The sequence below is a fragment of the Chiroxiphia lanceolata genome, chromosome 2, assembly GCF_009829145.1.
Source record: "Chiroxiphia lanceolata isolate bChiLan1 chromosome 2, bChiLan1.pri, whole genome shotgun sequence".
In the NCBI taxonomy this organism is placed as follows: domain Eukaryota; kingdom Metazoa; phylum Chordata; class Aves; order Passeriformes; family Pipridae; genus Chiroxiphia; species Chiroxiphia lanceolata.
The window spans coordinates 77,074,353-77,091,029 of record NC_045638.1 but is presented as its reverse complement, the minus strand read 5'-3'; the positions used below and the strand labels follow the sequence as shown (position 1 = coordinate 77,091,029).

The 16,677-nt window shown below is 36.9% G+C and overlaps 1 protein-coding gene across 1 annotated transcript in view; it reads right to left on the bottom strand.

The window, feature by feature from the left end:
- The window catches only part of GUCY1A2 (guanylate cyclase 1 soluble subunit alpha 2), a 136,192-nt gene that overhangs the window by 39,979 nt on the left and 79,536 nt on the right, over positions 1–16,677 (bottom strand). The window contains exon 6 of the mRNA XM_032678916.1: positions 6,202–6,345. Coding sequence (XP_032534807.1) covers positions 6,202–6,345 — 144 coding nt within the window. The remainder of the gene's footprint in view (positions 1–6,201; positions 6,346–16,677) is intronic.

The window sequence follows — 16,677 nt, the reverse complement described above, 5'->3', positions numbered from 1 at the left end:
GTGGCCATGAGCCATTACAATCCACACAGCCCTTTTGACTCTTCTGTGCCCTTACTCATGAGGCAGAGTTCATGCTAATTAAGATTTACCACCTGGCAAACAGAGATTAGAGATTTTATCAGAGTCAGGCTTTCATTGTTGCAGTCCTCGTCATCACAGGTATTTAAATAGACAACATAAACCAAAACTAATGCAGCTGTAATGGCTGTAAAGTCCCACAGCATAGACAGGCTACACTAAAGGCTCTATTTTTAAAGCGTTATTTGTCACCTATATACAGAGAGTTGAAGCACAGAAAGTCTGGATCACATCTAAAATTCAAATGAAAAGCTTATGACCTAACAAAGTTGTGAATCTGTGTTTCAGTCCAGCTCCTTTCAGTGGGATCATGTATCCTGCAAGGTATTAACCTGTTCACCGTTTAGGTAGGACTTACCTGACAAATACTGATTCATATATTTCATTATAAAGTAGACACTGAAAGCATGACAGACTAGAATAGCTTTACTCTCTTAAAGAGGGAGCTACAGTAAAAAATTTAGCTGTACTTGTTCACACTGTCAATGCTTGAAATTAGATTATGTTAATCCCACTCTTCACATGAAATGGTCCTTCTCCTATGGTGTTTCTTTTTTCTCTAGGTGATCAATGAAGACTAGCTCTTGAGTTGATAGTGCTGATATCAGACTACACTGTTTGAGTGCAGCTTACAAATCAAATAGTAAGATAGCTTTGGAAACATACATCTGAAAGCTGGAAGCTCCAAGTGTGTCAAGCACTGTATCGTGATAACAAAGAAACAACTGAGTCGAGGACCAGAATATGTCATGCAATTACAAGGTCCCATCTACGTCACCTGAGAATAAATTAACTGAATTCAAGACAGTATCAGCTAGAAATTTTCTGCACTACTCTGCTTATTTCATGAACTAGTCATTAGCAAGTGAAAAAAGGAAAGATGAGGGTATGTATTTGCTTCAGTTTGTGATTACAGTATTTACAGGCCTATCTCTCATGTTACTGTATCATAAATCATTTGAAAGACACATGACATTTTTCTGCTGTAGCAAAACATTTTAAAATGTGTTTTGAATTACTGTGACAGGGCCCAATTTTTATGTTTTAGATAGGAATACCTGTACACAACAAATATAAATAATTGTAGTTAATTTCAGCAGTTTTATGTTAATTGTTTATTTTTTCTCTGTGCGTTCCCAGTTCTGTATCTCTTCACAACCCTGATAGGACCACCTTCATACACCACAAAAATAAGCAGATAACATTCTCTTGGAAAATCTCGTTAGTCAAAAATAGGTATGTTCTGCCAGAGCAGCCCTTTTTAACAATTAAATTATCAGGCAAGATTTGAAGCATGACAAAAAGTGATCTCAGCAATAATATTCTATGGGTTTTAACACATCAAATGAGAACTGCGTTGCAACTTTTCACTGAAGGTCAATGCCACAGAGAATTTTCCATACAGCACTATCTCTAGCTATTAAAATTCATGTAATTCCACTTAATCTAAAAAAAAAAGTAGTAAGATATGAAGCATATTCTAAATTCAAGTAAAACTCACATGCAGGAGGTAATTTTAAATCAATATTTTCAGACTACAATCATAGAGCAGAACCTATATCAAGGGAGTACAGAACCTATATCAAGGGAGTGCTTCCAGAGCAAAATGTTTTACTGAAAGGATAAAAAGGCATATCCAATTCTACTTGCAGTGTCTGTGGCAAAAGTCCTTCTTTTATACTAAGGCCTTAGCTCATTTTAAAATAGCGGCATTTTCCCTCAAGTAGAACTGAGTTTATAAAAAATCATACATGTGCCTGAAGCCTTCTCCATCACCCACAGGGGAATAATCAGCCCATTTTCTGTTACCAATATTTCTTTCTTACAACACTGATAACAGGATTTGTGGGTGCTGCTATGATACAGCTTGCTCTCTCTTTCTCCAAAACAACAGTTTCTCACTACCCTTCAAATCACAGGCTTTTCACGCAGGTATGAGAAGCGCAGGGTCAGGGTCTCCATTCTGCTCATGCATTTCTGCTGCCTTCGGCTCTGCTGGGAGTGTTGAACGTCTGAGCGTGTGTCAGCTGCACACCATGGTGCTCTCGTCAGCATGCTATGAGCTCTGACTCAGAAGCAGGAGCATCATCTGGATATAAACCAGACCTGCTTCATAGGCCTAGTCATCATCCTGAGGTCCATCACTGTTTGCTGACCACACAAGCATTGCTCCGAAGGGCAGATTTTTCATAAAGTGTACATGACTGGACAAAAAAGTTACTATTGTGATCAATACAATGAATACTTTCATATGATAACTGTGTACCCAGATAACAATCTTTATTTGATTATCTACTAATGCATTTTATAGGTGAAAATCTTATCCTAAATTCCTTCCTATGTGATATGGCATTTTTTAATTCATTTATTTATTTTTTCATCCTAACTTTCGGAGACTTTGTCACTTAACATCCACTGGTATCACATGGATGAACATTTCAAGCACTACAAAAAATAAATACTTGCATTCTGGTGAATTCAGTCCTTAGATAACAACAAAATATATTCATCAAAGTAATTGAGAAATTAAATACATTACATAAACCATAGACATATCTAATTGAGCAACCATCAGTAACAGAACAGAACAGTGTTGTTTATTCCTGAGATCAGGAGGTCCCTTATTTTTAGGAATTATGTTTTGAAAAATTGTCTCAGTGAAGCACTTGTCCCTTTCAAAATGGCTTCTAGACTATCCTGAAGAATAAAGTCAGAATTTAGTCACAGCAACTCATGAAAGCTGTCAAAGTTATTAAGCACTGGGCATGAGGAAAACTGGCCTCTGATTTCAAGTTCTTTTCAAATATACAAATACTGATGTAGGTTTTTCAGTATAACAAAATAAAAGATGCATTAGGATTCTTTATCCAATACACTTGTGAAGGACTCAGAAAATGTGACTTGTACTCGTTAATATGAATCACAGATAAAAATTAAAGTCAAAATATAGTCAAAACCCTGCATTTGTTTTGCCATCTGTAGCAACAGGACCATCTCAAAGTAACCACATTATAGTACAATACAGTTCACTGCTTAAAAGTCAAGCCACTTATAAATATCTTATAGACCACATTGTTTACTGTGATTTTAACATAAATTAATATTTCAGTATTTTAATGACAAGGCTTAATTGTAAAGTGTGTCATGTAGTAAGTATGCTATTAATGGTTCTGAGCTGAGTCCATAATAACTTTTACAGATACTTAGGGGTTTCTTAAACTTCAGGTAAGTCCAACTTCTGACTTCACGCAGGGCAACCTAAAAGTTAAACCATGTATTTAATAGCATTGTCCAAACTCTTGAACATATATGGGCTTGGGACCATGACCACTTTCCTGGGGAGCTTGTTCAAATGCTTGACCACATTTTCCTTATATCCAATCTGAACTTGCCCTGACACCACTTTAAGACATTTCTATGCATGTGCAGCATTTGATGTAATGGGAATCTGTGACACAACAGATCCTTTCACTGTTTTTAAAGTGAAAAACTGTCAGCTAACAAAAATAGGATCACTCTGGCCAATTTAACATTGGCCAGAAGGTAAAAGTCACATGAACTAAATTTAGAAATAACGTATATGTTTTTAACTGTTTTGATCATTGACATAGCCACTAGGAAAAACTATGCATTCTTTGCCATTTGTAGGAGGACTCATTTGACAGCGTGTAGAAGCTTACAGAGTAGGCATCCACAGTTAGGCTAAGACCATAGATTTCCCTTACAGACAACTGAAAAAAATACACATTTTTAGGGTGTGATTCACCTCATCCTAGAATAGACACGTGAACTAGGACAAACTAAGCAGATTTCTCCAAAAGTCCTTATTTCAATAGTTTTACAGGGTAAATAACCATGTGAGAGGAATCCTTATCTTACTATATTTAAAATCAAATCCAAATGCCTCTGTGAAAGATAAGCCTTATTTTTAAACACATACAAAGGTAACAGCAACATTCTACAATATTACCATTCCTCCTGTCCTGAAATCCCTTACATCTAAAACTGAAGACAGGACAACCAAGAACTGCTGACGAGTTTCTCAGTACCCCTACTTTCAGTTTAAGTATGATGAACTCACTTTTTTCTTCTGAATTCTAAAGGAGATTTACTAGCACTTTTTGAAAATATTTGGTTATTCCTAGCATTTTATTCTATGCAAGCATTTTTCCGCTGCATTGTCTTTATAGATTCTCTTACACAGCCAGTGAAAACATGAGGAATTTTCTGAAAAATAAAGAGTGGTAATGAAAATGGCCACAAAATGTGACTGTCAGAATAAAACACCTTCAAAATTTCCTTACAATTACAGCAATTACTAAAGAGAAAGTGAAAAGATAAAGAGAACCTGGAAGACCACTCTCCCAGCATGTGACGGTATAGTTAGCACATGTTAATCGTCCATAGTTACTGGAAAAATAGAGAAATAAAATCAATCAAGAAAATATATTTTAAAAGGATTAAATTAATACCTGTTTGAAATAGTCTTTTATCAAAACTGAAAATGCTACGTCTTCTGGTATCCTCAGAAAAAATTTGTCTTTTAATGCTTGCTCTGCGTTCAATGCTTTAAAACCATTTTTCTTCAAGATCCACAGTCCAACATATTTTTTCAGAAAGGTATTCTTTTGAATATGTGGACATTTTTCAACACTCAAATATTTTATTGTGACATTTTAAAAAATTCATAAGCATCATTAATACCTAAACATATTTTATCCAGAACTCTATATCTATTTATTTGAATATCATGTTGCCATATTTCATAGAATTGCTTCGTTTGGTTGCCTTGTATCCATACTTTCCTTTCTGGGCAGAACAAATCATTTGGATGAAATCTCTCTTGATTCACCATACACAAAGAGTTCAAGGAATATAGTTCAAGATATAACCTAACTAACAAATCAGGAAGATTTGGAATTCATAGGTATACAATTTTCTTGGTCAAGAAACATCTTAACAACACCTCTGAATACATTTTTTTTTAAATTATCACTTTTCTGTCAAGTTTTAAACCTCCAAAACTGTCTTTCCATTTCACAGGGGGAAAAAAAGGACACGCTTTTTATGTAACCTTCATTTTTAACAGACTAAAGGAACTGCAGTTTACAAAGTTAATTTCAACCATGATATAAATCATCCTGTGGGAAGTCTGTCTGGCCTTCTCATCCAGTCACATATAGCTTTTGTTAAAGGCTTTAGACAGTACTGAATACTGTTCTACATAGTACATAATACTCCCATAATACTCCCATTCTCTTGGAAAACAGCAGGTTTGTATTATGGGAAGAACAATTTAACCAAAAAGAGGAGTGAAAACGCATAATAAAAACAACATATAATCTGACACTTGGAAAAGAAAGGCACATGTCTATCTCCATGGTTTTTCTTCCTTGCAACATCTCCATCTCTCCTACCTAAACATTACCAATTTCAAACACCAGCAGATACAAAGTTGGTATAGGATCAAAAGAAGCAGAACAGCAGTGGAACTTTAAAATGGTATAAAAGGACATCTGTTTTTCCTCCTCCTGCTACCTTCATACCAAACTTAGTGAAAGTAACTGGAGTAGCACAGGAAGGAAGCAAATTAACACTGAGAAAGAACAGATAGTCTACACATTCGTCTTTTATGCAGGTCTGCAACTAAAGAAAAGAGGCATGTGGCCTCTCAAAGCTGCAGAACTTTCTGAGAGCCACTGCACTACTGCTGAAGTTCAGATCAGGTGCTTACTCCTGAAGTGAATTTCTTTGTTGCCATTGCATACTGTGCTTTCCTTGTAGCATGGGGCAGTCCTGAGTCATGGGAATCGTCGTCTTCTCACACGATACTGAATGGCAAGAAAGGCTCCAGGAGTGCCCTACAGCCACAAATAGGCATTCAACGCATACGACAAGGCAACAGCTTGTCTGTGTGGTCTATTGTGCTTACTAAAATAGGGCATAGCTTACATGACTATTGATGAGCACCAGTGAAATACACGTACACAAAAAAAGACTGTGACATATTGATGCAATTGTAAATTCTCCTAGCGATAAACAGGTTTCTACTGACAGAACACGATGTAATGAATCAGGTCCACATATCACTGACTAGCTGAGAATAAAGAGCAAAGAGGTTACCTTAATAGGGCTTCCATCGGGAGTGAGAACCTCTTCTGAAAGCTCCATCATCTTCAAAGCCATTAGGGCAATGGCTTTAGCATGACTAAGGCTTTTCTTATGGAGCCCTGCTGCAACACAGTATGCATCGCCTATTGTTTCCACCTGCAGCAATTAGACAAATTGAATGTTAAAGTATGATAATGAGAAGGGAACCCTACCATTAGGGTTGCAATCAAATAGCATTGCTTAAAAAATGTGAGCAAAATATCCATAAATAAGCAATTAGACAATGGAGCATAATTACCTGAGTTTGCAAACAGGTGCAGTCAAAACCTGACTTGCAATTGCATAGTGGTTTGTCACCATTATAACCAAAGAAGATAATCTAGACCTGTGTATATCATCAGCTGAGATACTACAACATTTTTCCAAAGCAGTAATACAGAAAACTGCCTTTTCTTAAATGAGAGATTGCTTGCAGCTTTGTTTCATGCTATCTTGGCTGAGCTTGCTGTTGGGTAAGAATAGTGCTACATAATTATAATTCATAATTAGTATTTGCTGCGCTAGAAAATTATATCAGGAAGATAATTAGAAAAAGCAAAACATCACCATAAAAAACACTGAAGAGTATATAACTTCTCATTAGTGGGTAGCTCTTCCTGCTGTAGGGATAATTTACAAATAGATGCTATTGTTACAGACTTTTGACTACACCTTTCTCTGTTATTTTCAAATATGAATTGATGTCCCTCTCTACTATACAGGCTATCTGACTCTGAATTCCCTACATGAAAGGCATGAAGTTAGCAGACTGATCCCTCTGGTCTCATCAGACAGGCCTTACCTCTCTCTTATCCTTGATTTTCTTTAAAGAAAGCTGTCCCTCAGGAGGAAGCAGGAGCAGAATGAATTGCAGAAGCCCTCTGGCTCTGGGTAAAGGCAGCCTGAGAAATCTTGAGGCCCTCAAGCTTTATTGACAGCATTGTGTTGTGCAGTCTGCTTGCCCATACATCTGTAACGTTCTCATACACAGTCCATTAACACATGCCCAGCTAGACCTCAAGAATTAGTTTGGGTTTGCTACATAACTAATCTGGCTTTTAACTGAGGATAAAGAACTACGGTCTATACATTCCTGGGTGCCTTCATGTTATACACAGATGATCAAGTGAATACGAGATTACTTTGGAAAGTAAATATGTATGAATTGTATAACTATCCTTTGTTCAAGGATGCTCTTCCTTGAGAAAAGGAAGCCTTTCAGTCATACATGTTTGAGGAAAAATATATTATGCTGCTCAATTTTATTTTTATTTTTTTATTCCACTGACAAATATAGATTATGTATATAAATGTATCATACACATAAACTTTAGACAGAGTAATCAGATACAGATATTCTTCAGCCATGTCTTGATTTCTTACCCTCCTTTTCATAGAGCAACAGATGTTTCCTCCAATTCAGCTGTGGTTACCTATGCATCAAATCCTGCTTGTGGTCTCACCCATTTCTGTTATACTAATCACCAGAAATATTTATTTCTGCTTAAGTAAGTATGTGATTGTAATCATTGTAATTTTAGGTTGGCAAGAAAACTTGGAATGTTAAACAATTTCTCTACATTCCACACCCGGTTTACAGGCACCGTATAAAGTGTATATGCTATATTTAGCCGAAGAGATCATTACTAAACTGTTTCTGATCACTTATGAGTAAGTGATCAGAGCCTGAAACCATCCTACTGTTGTGAGGATATAAAACTTCATTTTGCAATATTGAAATAATAATGAACACCAGTTGCAATTATATCAGTTTCCTCCTTAAGAGCTTAAGAGTGAAAAAAAAAAGCAGAAATAAGGAGCAGGGAAACGGGTAACAGTTTATGTAATTGTAGTTTAATGCTCTTTGCCTTCCTCACTTAACTTTTCTCTTTGAGAAAAATAACTCCTGGTTTGGGTGTGTTGGTTTGGGGTTTTTTAGCTGCACTGAAGAGTGTTTTTTTCCATCTTAACCTGCCTCTCCTTTTGCCTGTTGCCTATGCATGTTTCTGCTCTCCTACCCAAATACAGACATATCATTCTAGATGCATGTAATGTGTACTAAGTTAACACTTTTCAAAATACAAGTTTGTAAAAAAAACTATCTAGAATTTTTAGATATATCTGCCCTTTACAACAAAATCTGTGCTTTTTTCTCTGATAATAACATTATTTGCACCCTCATCAGCGTACAGTTGACTAAAATAGGGGGACCAGTCAATTTGCTCCAGGGCAGGGCTGCCATCCTGAGGGACATGGAGAGGCAGGATGAATTGGAAGCTCATGAAATTCAATAAGGACATGTGCAAAGTCCTGTCCATGGGAAAGAATTTCTCTGGAACTGATACAGCCAACTTCCTGAGGGGCAGCTCTTTGGGAAAGATCCTGGGGGTCCTGGTGGGCAGCAAATGGCGCATGGGTCAGAAATGAGTCTTGGGAACAAAGATAGCCAATGATAGCCTGGGCTGTAGGAAAAGACATCAGGGGAAGTGCTTATCATCCCTTACTCAGCACTCATTAGACTTAGATACCACACACAGTTTTGGGCCCCTCAGTACAAGACAGAAATTGATAAACTGGATCCAGCTCAGAAGGGGCCAGCAAGATGGTGGCAGCTAGAGCACCTGAGAGAAGAGTTTGGGAGAACTGAGCTTGTCCAGCCTGGAGAAGAGATGGTTTCAGGGCACGGGAGGAGACTGAGACAGGCTCTTCACAGTGGTGGATGGTGAGAGAGCAAGAGAAAAAAATGACATTAGGAAAGAGGGAAATCTGAGAAACTTATTGACAACAAGGTCTTACTCAGATAAAAAAGAATTTTGCAAGTTTTTTAAAGCAATCAAACAGATCTACAGACAGTAAGGATTTTCATAGATGCTTCAGCAAACACAGTGATAAAGAACATAACCCTTGTGTTTTACCATGTAAAGTCTCGTAATAAAAATGCTAGAAAGTAGGCTGCTGTATGTACCTGACACTTCATAAGTAGCTCATGGGGCTTCTTGTGCTTCTTCAAGTACCCACATTCAATACTATCAAACATGGACCATTATAATGCACTAGTTATGGCACTTTCTGCTGTAACCCAAGATTTAACTATATGGTATGCCTTGTTCTCCAAGGAAATGGTTTCTTAAAGAAAAAAGTCAGAGTAAGTTCTATATGTACTCCTCAGCCTAGACTTAACAGAGCACATCTTAGCTTCCTGCACACCCAGGCTGTATTTCCAGGGGAGCATTAAATATATAAGGAGATGGTTCCTTAAGTCTCATCCCAGCATGAATTCAAGATTCAGGATGGGAATGGACCTTGAACTGGAAGTTATCAGGTACTATAGTAAATACCTCTGCCTTCACAAAATTTTCATTATCCTGTTTATCCATGTTTCATTCCATCTCAAAGACTGGCCTACATAGTACCTCAAAACTATATATTTCTTTTATGAAAGCTGAAAAGCCTTCACTCTAAAGGAATACAGCAAAATTCAGCCTTAAGATGAAATTCTTGCAAGTATAACTCTAAAGGAAACCTTTGAAGTTACTGGTATCTCTCAAAGGGCTTTTCTTTCATCCATTTTCTGCCCTAAGTTGTACAGTAGGAAAACAAGAAAAAGGCCATGGTATATGGCAAGGTAATGCTTCAGACTTATCATTTGGTCTTCCTTATTCCTCTCCATGGCTTCTAGTTCAGCAGCAAGCAGAACTGATATACGACAAAGACTGAAGAAAATTGAGATTCTCTACATTTTATTTTTATTTTAAGGCAGCCATCTCAGCTCTTATCACAAGGAACAATTTATTTGATATCTATATTCTACTTCAAGATGTCATTGACATCTCCCACATTTAATTCTATCCAAATCACTCTCCAGATATATCACTGTAGATCAGTAATAAGTTTACAACATTGTCATTCAGGATGGAACTCACATTATCCAGTGTCAGTCACACAAAAATGAAGCCTCCAATTTGATCTACTCATCTCTACTCCTTCTATACTCCTTCTATAGAAACTAAAGAGAAAAATGAACTTCCAGCTCATGATGTATTCCATCCTGAATTCTGGAAACCTCTTTTTTTCCCCATTTATTACAGCAGGATGCTAATGCGTGTATCTTTGCTTAATTGCCTGTTTCCATGCCCAGACTGTCATTTGATTTGCAAGACCCCTCCCATGCAGTCATCAGTATGCTTTTTCTGAGAAATGACTGAAAACCAGTGATGGCCACAGACTGCAAAGCCTTAGTTTCTCAGAAGACTCTGGGTGAGCTCCATGCCTTTGAAAGGGCACCCCAGCGTGCATGTTCCTGCTTCCATAAAGTACACCAAAACAGGAGAAAGATTGCATGAGTGTGTTGACAGCTAGTGCTACGATACCATTTGTCAGCACAACAAGATCCTGTTAACCTCAAAAAGTCCTGGATCTTGGCATGCATATTTTGGCACACAGGTCAGGGGATGTTATTAATCACTAAGCGGAGGGAGAGCAGACATGAAGTATTTTGTGCAGCTTATGGCAGAAAGACTTGAACAAGTCATTTAATCTAAAATACAGATTCTAAGGAAAGAAACAACTAATAAACACGCCAGAGAGAAACCAGATAAGGTTATTTCCCTGAGATAAAGTGTGTGTGCTCCTTCTCTGCAAGTGGTGCAAGTGCAGTTCGGAAAAGCCTACTCTGAGCTTGACTAAGTATACCTGATCCTGAAGTAGCTCTAGATCTACCTTTCTGTCTCCATAGCTACTGTCCTTTTTCAAATTAACTAAAACCTGTTTGTTTTCTTGCTGTTGTGTGAACAGACATTAAGACTCAGTTTAGTTTACATTTTGAAACATTCTATATGTTTTTCCACTGCACAAATTTGTCAGAAAAGCTTTGAAACAGTTGAATTGTGCAACACTGTGAAGCCTAATAACATCTGTCAGTTTAAAGCACTTAGGTCTGGGGTATTTTGCTGAAATTAATTCTACATGTGGGATATACTATTATTTATAGATTTCCAAACTCTCTGGGATATTATAAAAAAAATTCCTTATTTTGAGAGGATTTTAAAGTTTTCAAGATAGGATTTCAGAACACAACTGTCTCCAAATGGACCCAAGAATCTCCTTCAGTTTCTATTTAGTGTTTCACTCCCTTAGCTTCTGTCTCAACTTTTCAAAATTAACTCCTAAGCAATGAAACTTTGTGCTCAAGTTTCAAAGTAACTTTACAACACTTTTATGACATGATATTCTGCCTTTGGAAACACTTCAGGAAAACTCTTTCCATGTGAACAGGAACAGATTCCAAGTGTCCACCTATGAAGTTCAGAAATCTGTTCATCTCGTAAAGCTCATTATTTACAAGAAATGACTTACTATAAAACCAAGCTCCTTTCCCAAAAGTCTAGTTATGAAATCATTGGTCTTACCGGGCTTGAGGGTATCTTATTTAGTGGGTTTAATGATGCTCCATACTGGCAAGTTCAGGAGCATTTTGCAGGAAAAGCTGTGTTTTAACTCTTTCTATTGCACCTTCATCATCATCATGGCCAGGCTTCGCAAACGAAGACTTGGGAAGGGCTCTACCCATGTTTGTTGCAAGCGCGTTGGTGGCTACTTAGCAGCCTTAAGCACAGATCTTTCAGTATGTAATATATGGAGAAACTCTTTCATCTGCACTGTAATCCAGAGTGCTATTTTCTTTATGGAAGAAAAAAGAAATGGTACTTGCTGTGTAGAATTATTATCTAGTATTTTGAAAGACGGTGGGTTTTTTCAGTACTTAAAAGAGAGACATGCTAAAAGACTTGCAGTTTACATGACATCAGCATCAGGTTTGCACACAACAATCATGGAATACAGAAGTCAGAGTGCATAAATGATTTCTCTCTTCTGTAGGCAAGTATGAATTTGCAAAAATCAGACTAAATATGTCTGTAAGAAAACATTAAAATAATCACGTATGACTTAAGACACGTGTTTGAGTTTAATGTGACTGTTCTTCTCCAGACATTAGAGTGGTCTTAATTTGGTATAAGTATCCCCAGTATTTAAACTACTAGTGAACCATAATACCTTCCTCAAGGTTACACAAGTTTTAATTTATTTGTCCTGAAATTCATATGTTATCTAGCTCCTATTAACTTAAGTATACTCCATATTCATTTAAATAATTTAAAAAATTAAAGTACGATTATGAATGTTATTTGCACAAATGAAAATGTTGCATCTTGGTATATGAAGGTCCACCCATATGTTGTCATGGCTGTACTATGTATACTTTAAATCTGGTACAATACCAGACTGTTTAAAAATGAAACGAGCCAAAGCTAATGGAAAGTAAAATTCATTTTCTTAGTCCCTCAGAAATACTAAAATTCAGATGGCGGAAAAGCTTGACAAGAAAAAAAGGATTTAAGTATTAATGAAGGTATTTTACAAAACATAGCTGCAGGGAGACCCATATTCTGTAACAGGGCATGTTCTTAGCCATGGTTCCTGTCTAGCTGCAGTGTGTAGGCTTGCTCCTGAATATGGAGCCAGGAAGATATCCTGCTCAGTCCTATTCTAGTTAAAGGTCAGCTTATGGTCAGGCCTAACACACAAACTGCAGACTTAGAAAGCAGTCCCAGGACCTGTAAGCTGGATGTAGATTCTAAAGCTTACAAACAAATGTGAGCTTTTCAGATGAAAGAAAAGTGAGAGACAAAAAAAAAAAAAAAAAAGGAAATATATACAAGTATGGTATTGCTGAAGAAGAAATTATATACAGAAACAGAAGTCCTACACTCTTTAGAGGATTCCTGGGTGATATATTGCAGGGGAACATGCACAGATGTTTTAGTGCTTTGTGCAGGACTCTGTGTTTATAAGGCAAAGAATAACTCTTCTGGAGCCTGAATGTCTGTTTGCTTCATTTGCAGATCTCCCTAAAGACAAAAAGTGTAAATCCTTCATAAGGCTGGGGAAAAGTACATGCTTAAAGTAATGAGAAGTTTTAAAATATTCTCGAGTTCTTGGGTGGTGTTACACCAGATCTGCAGGGAAAATCCATGGAAACTTTTGTGTTTCTTTTTTTCTCCCCCTTAGCCCAAAAAGACTTCTGAGTTCCCAAAAAAGTAGCTGCCCCGGCTTTGCCCTGACTTCATCCTGGAGTAAGACACACCAGTGTGCCAGCAAGTCCACATACGGGCAGAGAGTTCAAGATGGAAAAAGTCAGTGTCACAGCCTGCTCAAAGCAAGAAAAGGAAGAAGGTTCAGGAACCCTGTGTGGTGGGACCAAACTGAGCAATGTGCTGAAGGCAGCTCTAGCAGGCTGGGTGGCATCACGGAGAGAGCAAGCTCCTGGGTAGTGGAAATTTTTTTCTATTACCCATTTTCATCTATTACACATTCAAAACTCACCGACTTAAACATATCAGGGAAAAGCAACACCTAGAACACTGGTAATCCCCAAAACTGCACCTATCCATTTTAAAGAACAGGTATATCACAATATTTTATGTCTATCATATTGTTTATGTAAGAACACTACTATCGTTTTACATATCTTAATTGCATTTCCTGTATTTTGCAGATGCCTGAGCTGAAGTTTAGAAATTTCAAACCTTTTCAAAATGACCACGTAGTTGTACTGAATTTAAAAGGTTAAAATTGCAGAAGTGATAGAAAGAAGATAAAAATAGTGGCCATAGATTTTGCATTAAAACTTGGAGATTATGGTTTTTAACTTATGAAATATAAAGCCTGAAAAACTTCCAAATAATCTGAAGCTCATGACCCTGGTCACTGCAGTATTCTTTAGTCATTACAGTACTGACAGTAAGCTTGAGAACATATATATGAATAAGTACATGTATCAGTTCACAAGAAGGGATAGTCATGGGCACTGAGAATGTACTGGTATCTTCTGTAAAATGAATACAGATTTCTATAACTTTAACGACAACTACAAAAATGCAAAGTGATATTTTCAGAAAATGTGAGTTTAAAATCAGGTTCCTAAAACCATTATATCACAACATAAATATAAACACATTTTTCAAAACTGGTGAGTATCAGCCTTGAATGATTGCAGAGCAGTCCAGACTTCCCAACCTTTTTCAGTCTCAGGTCTTTACAATGAGCAAAAATTGAGGCTGTAGCCAGAGTTAGACATATAAAATCAGAAAATGAAGATCTAACACACTAACTGTATTGTGTTGCCAAGAATAAAAGCTCAAAGAAGCTGGTAAAAGACTTGGAGGCATGTGTATGGCACCCCTCAAAGAGGAGTGCCAGTTTAGCCAAACAATGAAACCAAAAAGAAAGCAGAAATTCACACAACAAAATTGTGTATTCTAACTGTAAAATCAACCTATGTAATTATATTGTCTTATTCAATAAATACTCAATAAACTTTCAATTAAAGTTTTGACAACAAAGCAAAGAAATTCTGGTAGCTGACAATAGTTCACTGTCAAAAACACTTAGGACTCTGCTTAGACATGGAAAGTGGGACTTAGCACTTCACAGAAAGTGAAGTTTATTGTCTGTGAAAATCTGCAAATGTCTTCAAGGACAAATGCTGCCCTGTTCAGAGAAAGGACAAAGAGACTAACACCTACAGTATCAGGCCTGGTTCTGCTCTATTTGGCTTGACATTACCCAGCCAGCACAAAAAGCCACACAGCCAGTGCACACACAGACAAAAAACCATCCACAAAACATGCTGCCTTTACTCCACGCAGTAGTTAAAGGAAACTGAAGGGAAAAGAGCTGAGAAAGCAGGCCTACAAGAAAAAAATATTTTGAATGAACCAATGTCAAAGATATATTATGTGGAGGAGAAACAGAAGCTACAGGAATCTTAAACAGGGAAGATTTCAGTTTGCAAGGTTAAGTTTTAAATGCCATCAGACATGGCTGCAGCATATCTAAATAGCTTATTTGACAAATAGATGGCTTAACTGAAGCATCATTTCCCAGTACTTGGCTCATAAACAACAGGAACTCAGATACAGAAAAAAACCAGGCAAAAACAGTCAGGTCACCCAGTACATATTTTACCCAAAGCAACAGCTTTCAAAATTTACTGAGAACTTTCTCCCATTACTTCTACTCCTTGAGTTCATGTTTCTACTTCCATGTCCACAGACACTAGCTTGCCAAGCCTCTGCGTCTACACTGCCTTGACTTGCACTCCCTGCTTCACAGCATCTTTTTCTCCCATTCCTCAACTCCAAGTTGAATATAATTAGCTCTGATAGTCAGCAGCACCAATTTCCAAATGCATTACCAGGTCTCAGTTCTCTCACCTCTTCTCCCTCCTGTGATTACCATAAGAGTGTCCCTCTTGATCTTTTCATCAAGACTGTATGTCAGCAGATTCCTTCTGAAGTTTCACTCTCTAAAACACAGATTCTTCTAGATTGCTAAAATTGTCACCCAGGCTCATAACACCATGCATCTCAATTACTGCAATGTTCTCCCTCAGCCTGAACAAATGTAATGTGTCCTGATTTGTATCCTTTCCAAATGCTGCTGTGAAATTCACTTTCTGAGTCCACCATCTGTATGTGTCACTCTTACCTGTGCATCCATCTATTGGACAACCTTTCCCTACCTCATCAGTGATAGCTACTTTCATTTACAAAAAATTTCAAAATCTAGTTCATCACCCTTCTGCCTTCTCAAAGCATTTCTTAGTCTGTATCCAACAGCTCATTTATTTGCCCTCTATGTCTGACTTGTTTAATGTGAGGATCTTTGTTCTTCTTTCTGTGCCATATTTCTCTATAAACATATCTGGATGAACAGCATGAGACAATTGAAAACATTGTATTCATTGTCTGAGTCCAAGATTAGAAGTACTAAGGTTCTGAATTCAAAATTCTGTAACAGTAAAGCTGGGTAAATAATTTATAGCATGGAATTTATTTAATGAATTTTGCTTAATTTTCTGTTTACAAAACAGTGAATTTGATATTCAGAAGCACTTGCCAAATAATCTTTGCAAATTATTCTTGCCATGCTGCTTAAAAACAAGCAAATTTGAAAATTGATCTCTTTTGATGTATATTTAGGTCACATGATAAATTTCTGTAGCCTAGTTACTCAAGTATATCTTTGAGGCAGGCTGTGGATACAAATAGTGGTGATTATGTATCTAAAATTCACCGCCTGACAATAATTTCTAAAATCATAGCTGTTCTGGTGGTGATCATTCCTAGTAATACACTTAGCTTTCAGAATTTCATCTGAAACAAATGGAAAAGATATAAACACAAAAACCATTTTCATTTTAAAATGTGAATTTTTTTTCAAAATAATTGTTACTTTATTTTAAGCCTGATTCTCTAAGGAAAAGAAAAAGAGTTCATTGCCTGAGTTTTGTCTTTCTGTACTACTCAATTGAGTCGCTTTCACTTCATTTTTTACACAGTAGTTTTTTCAGACTTCTGGTTAAAAAAGAAAAACAACAAACTGAAA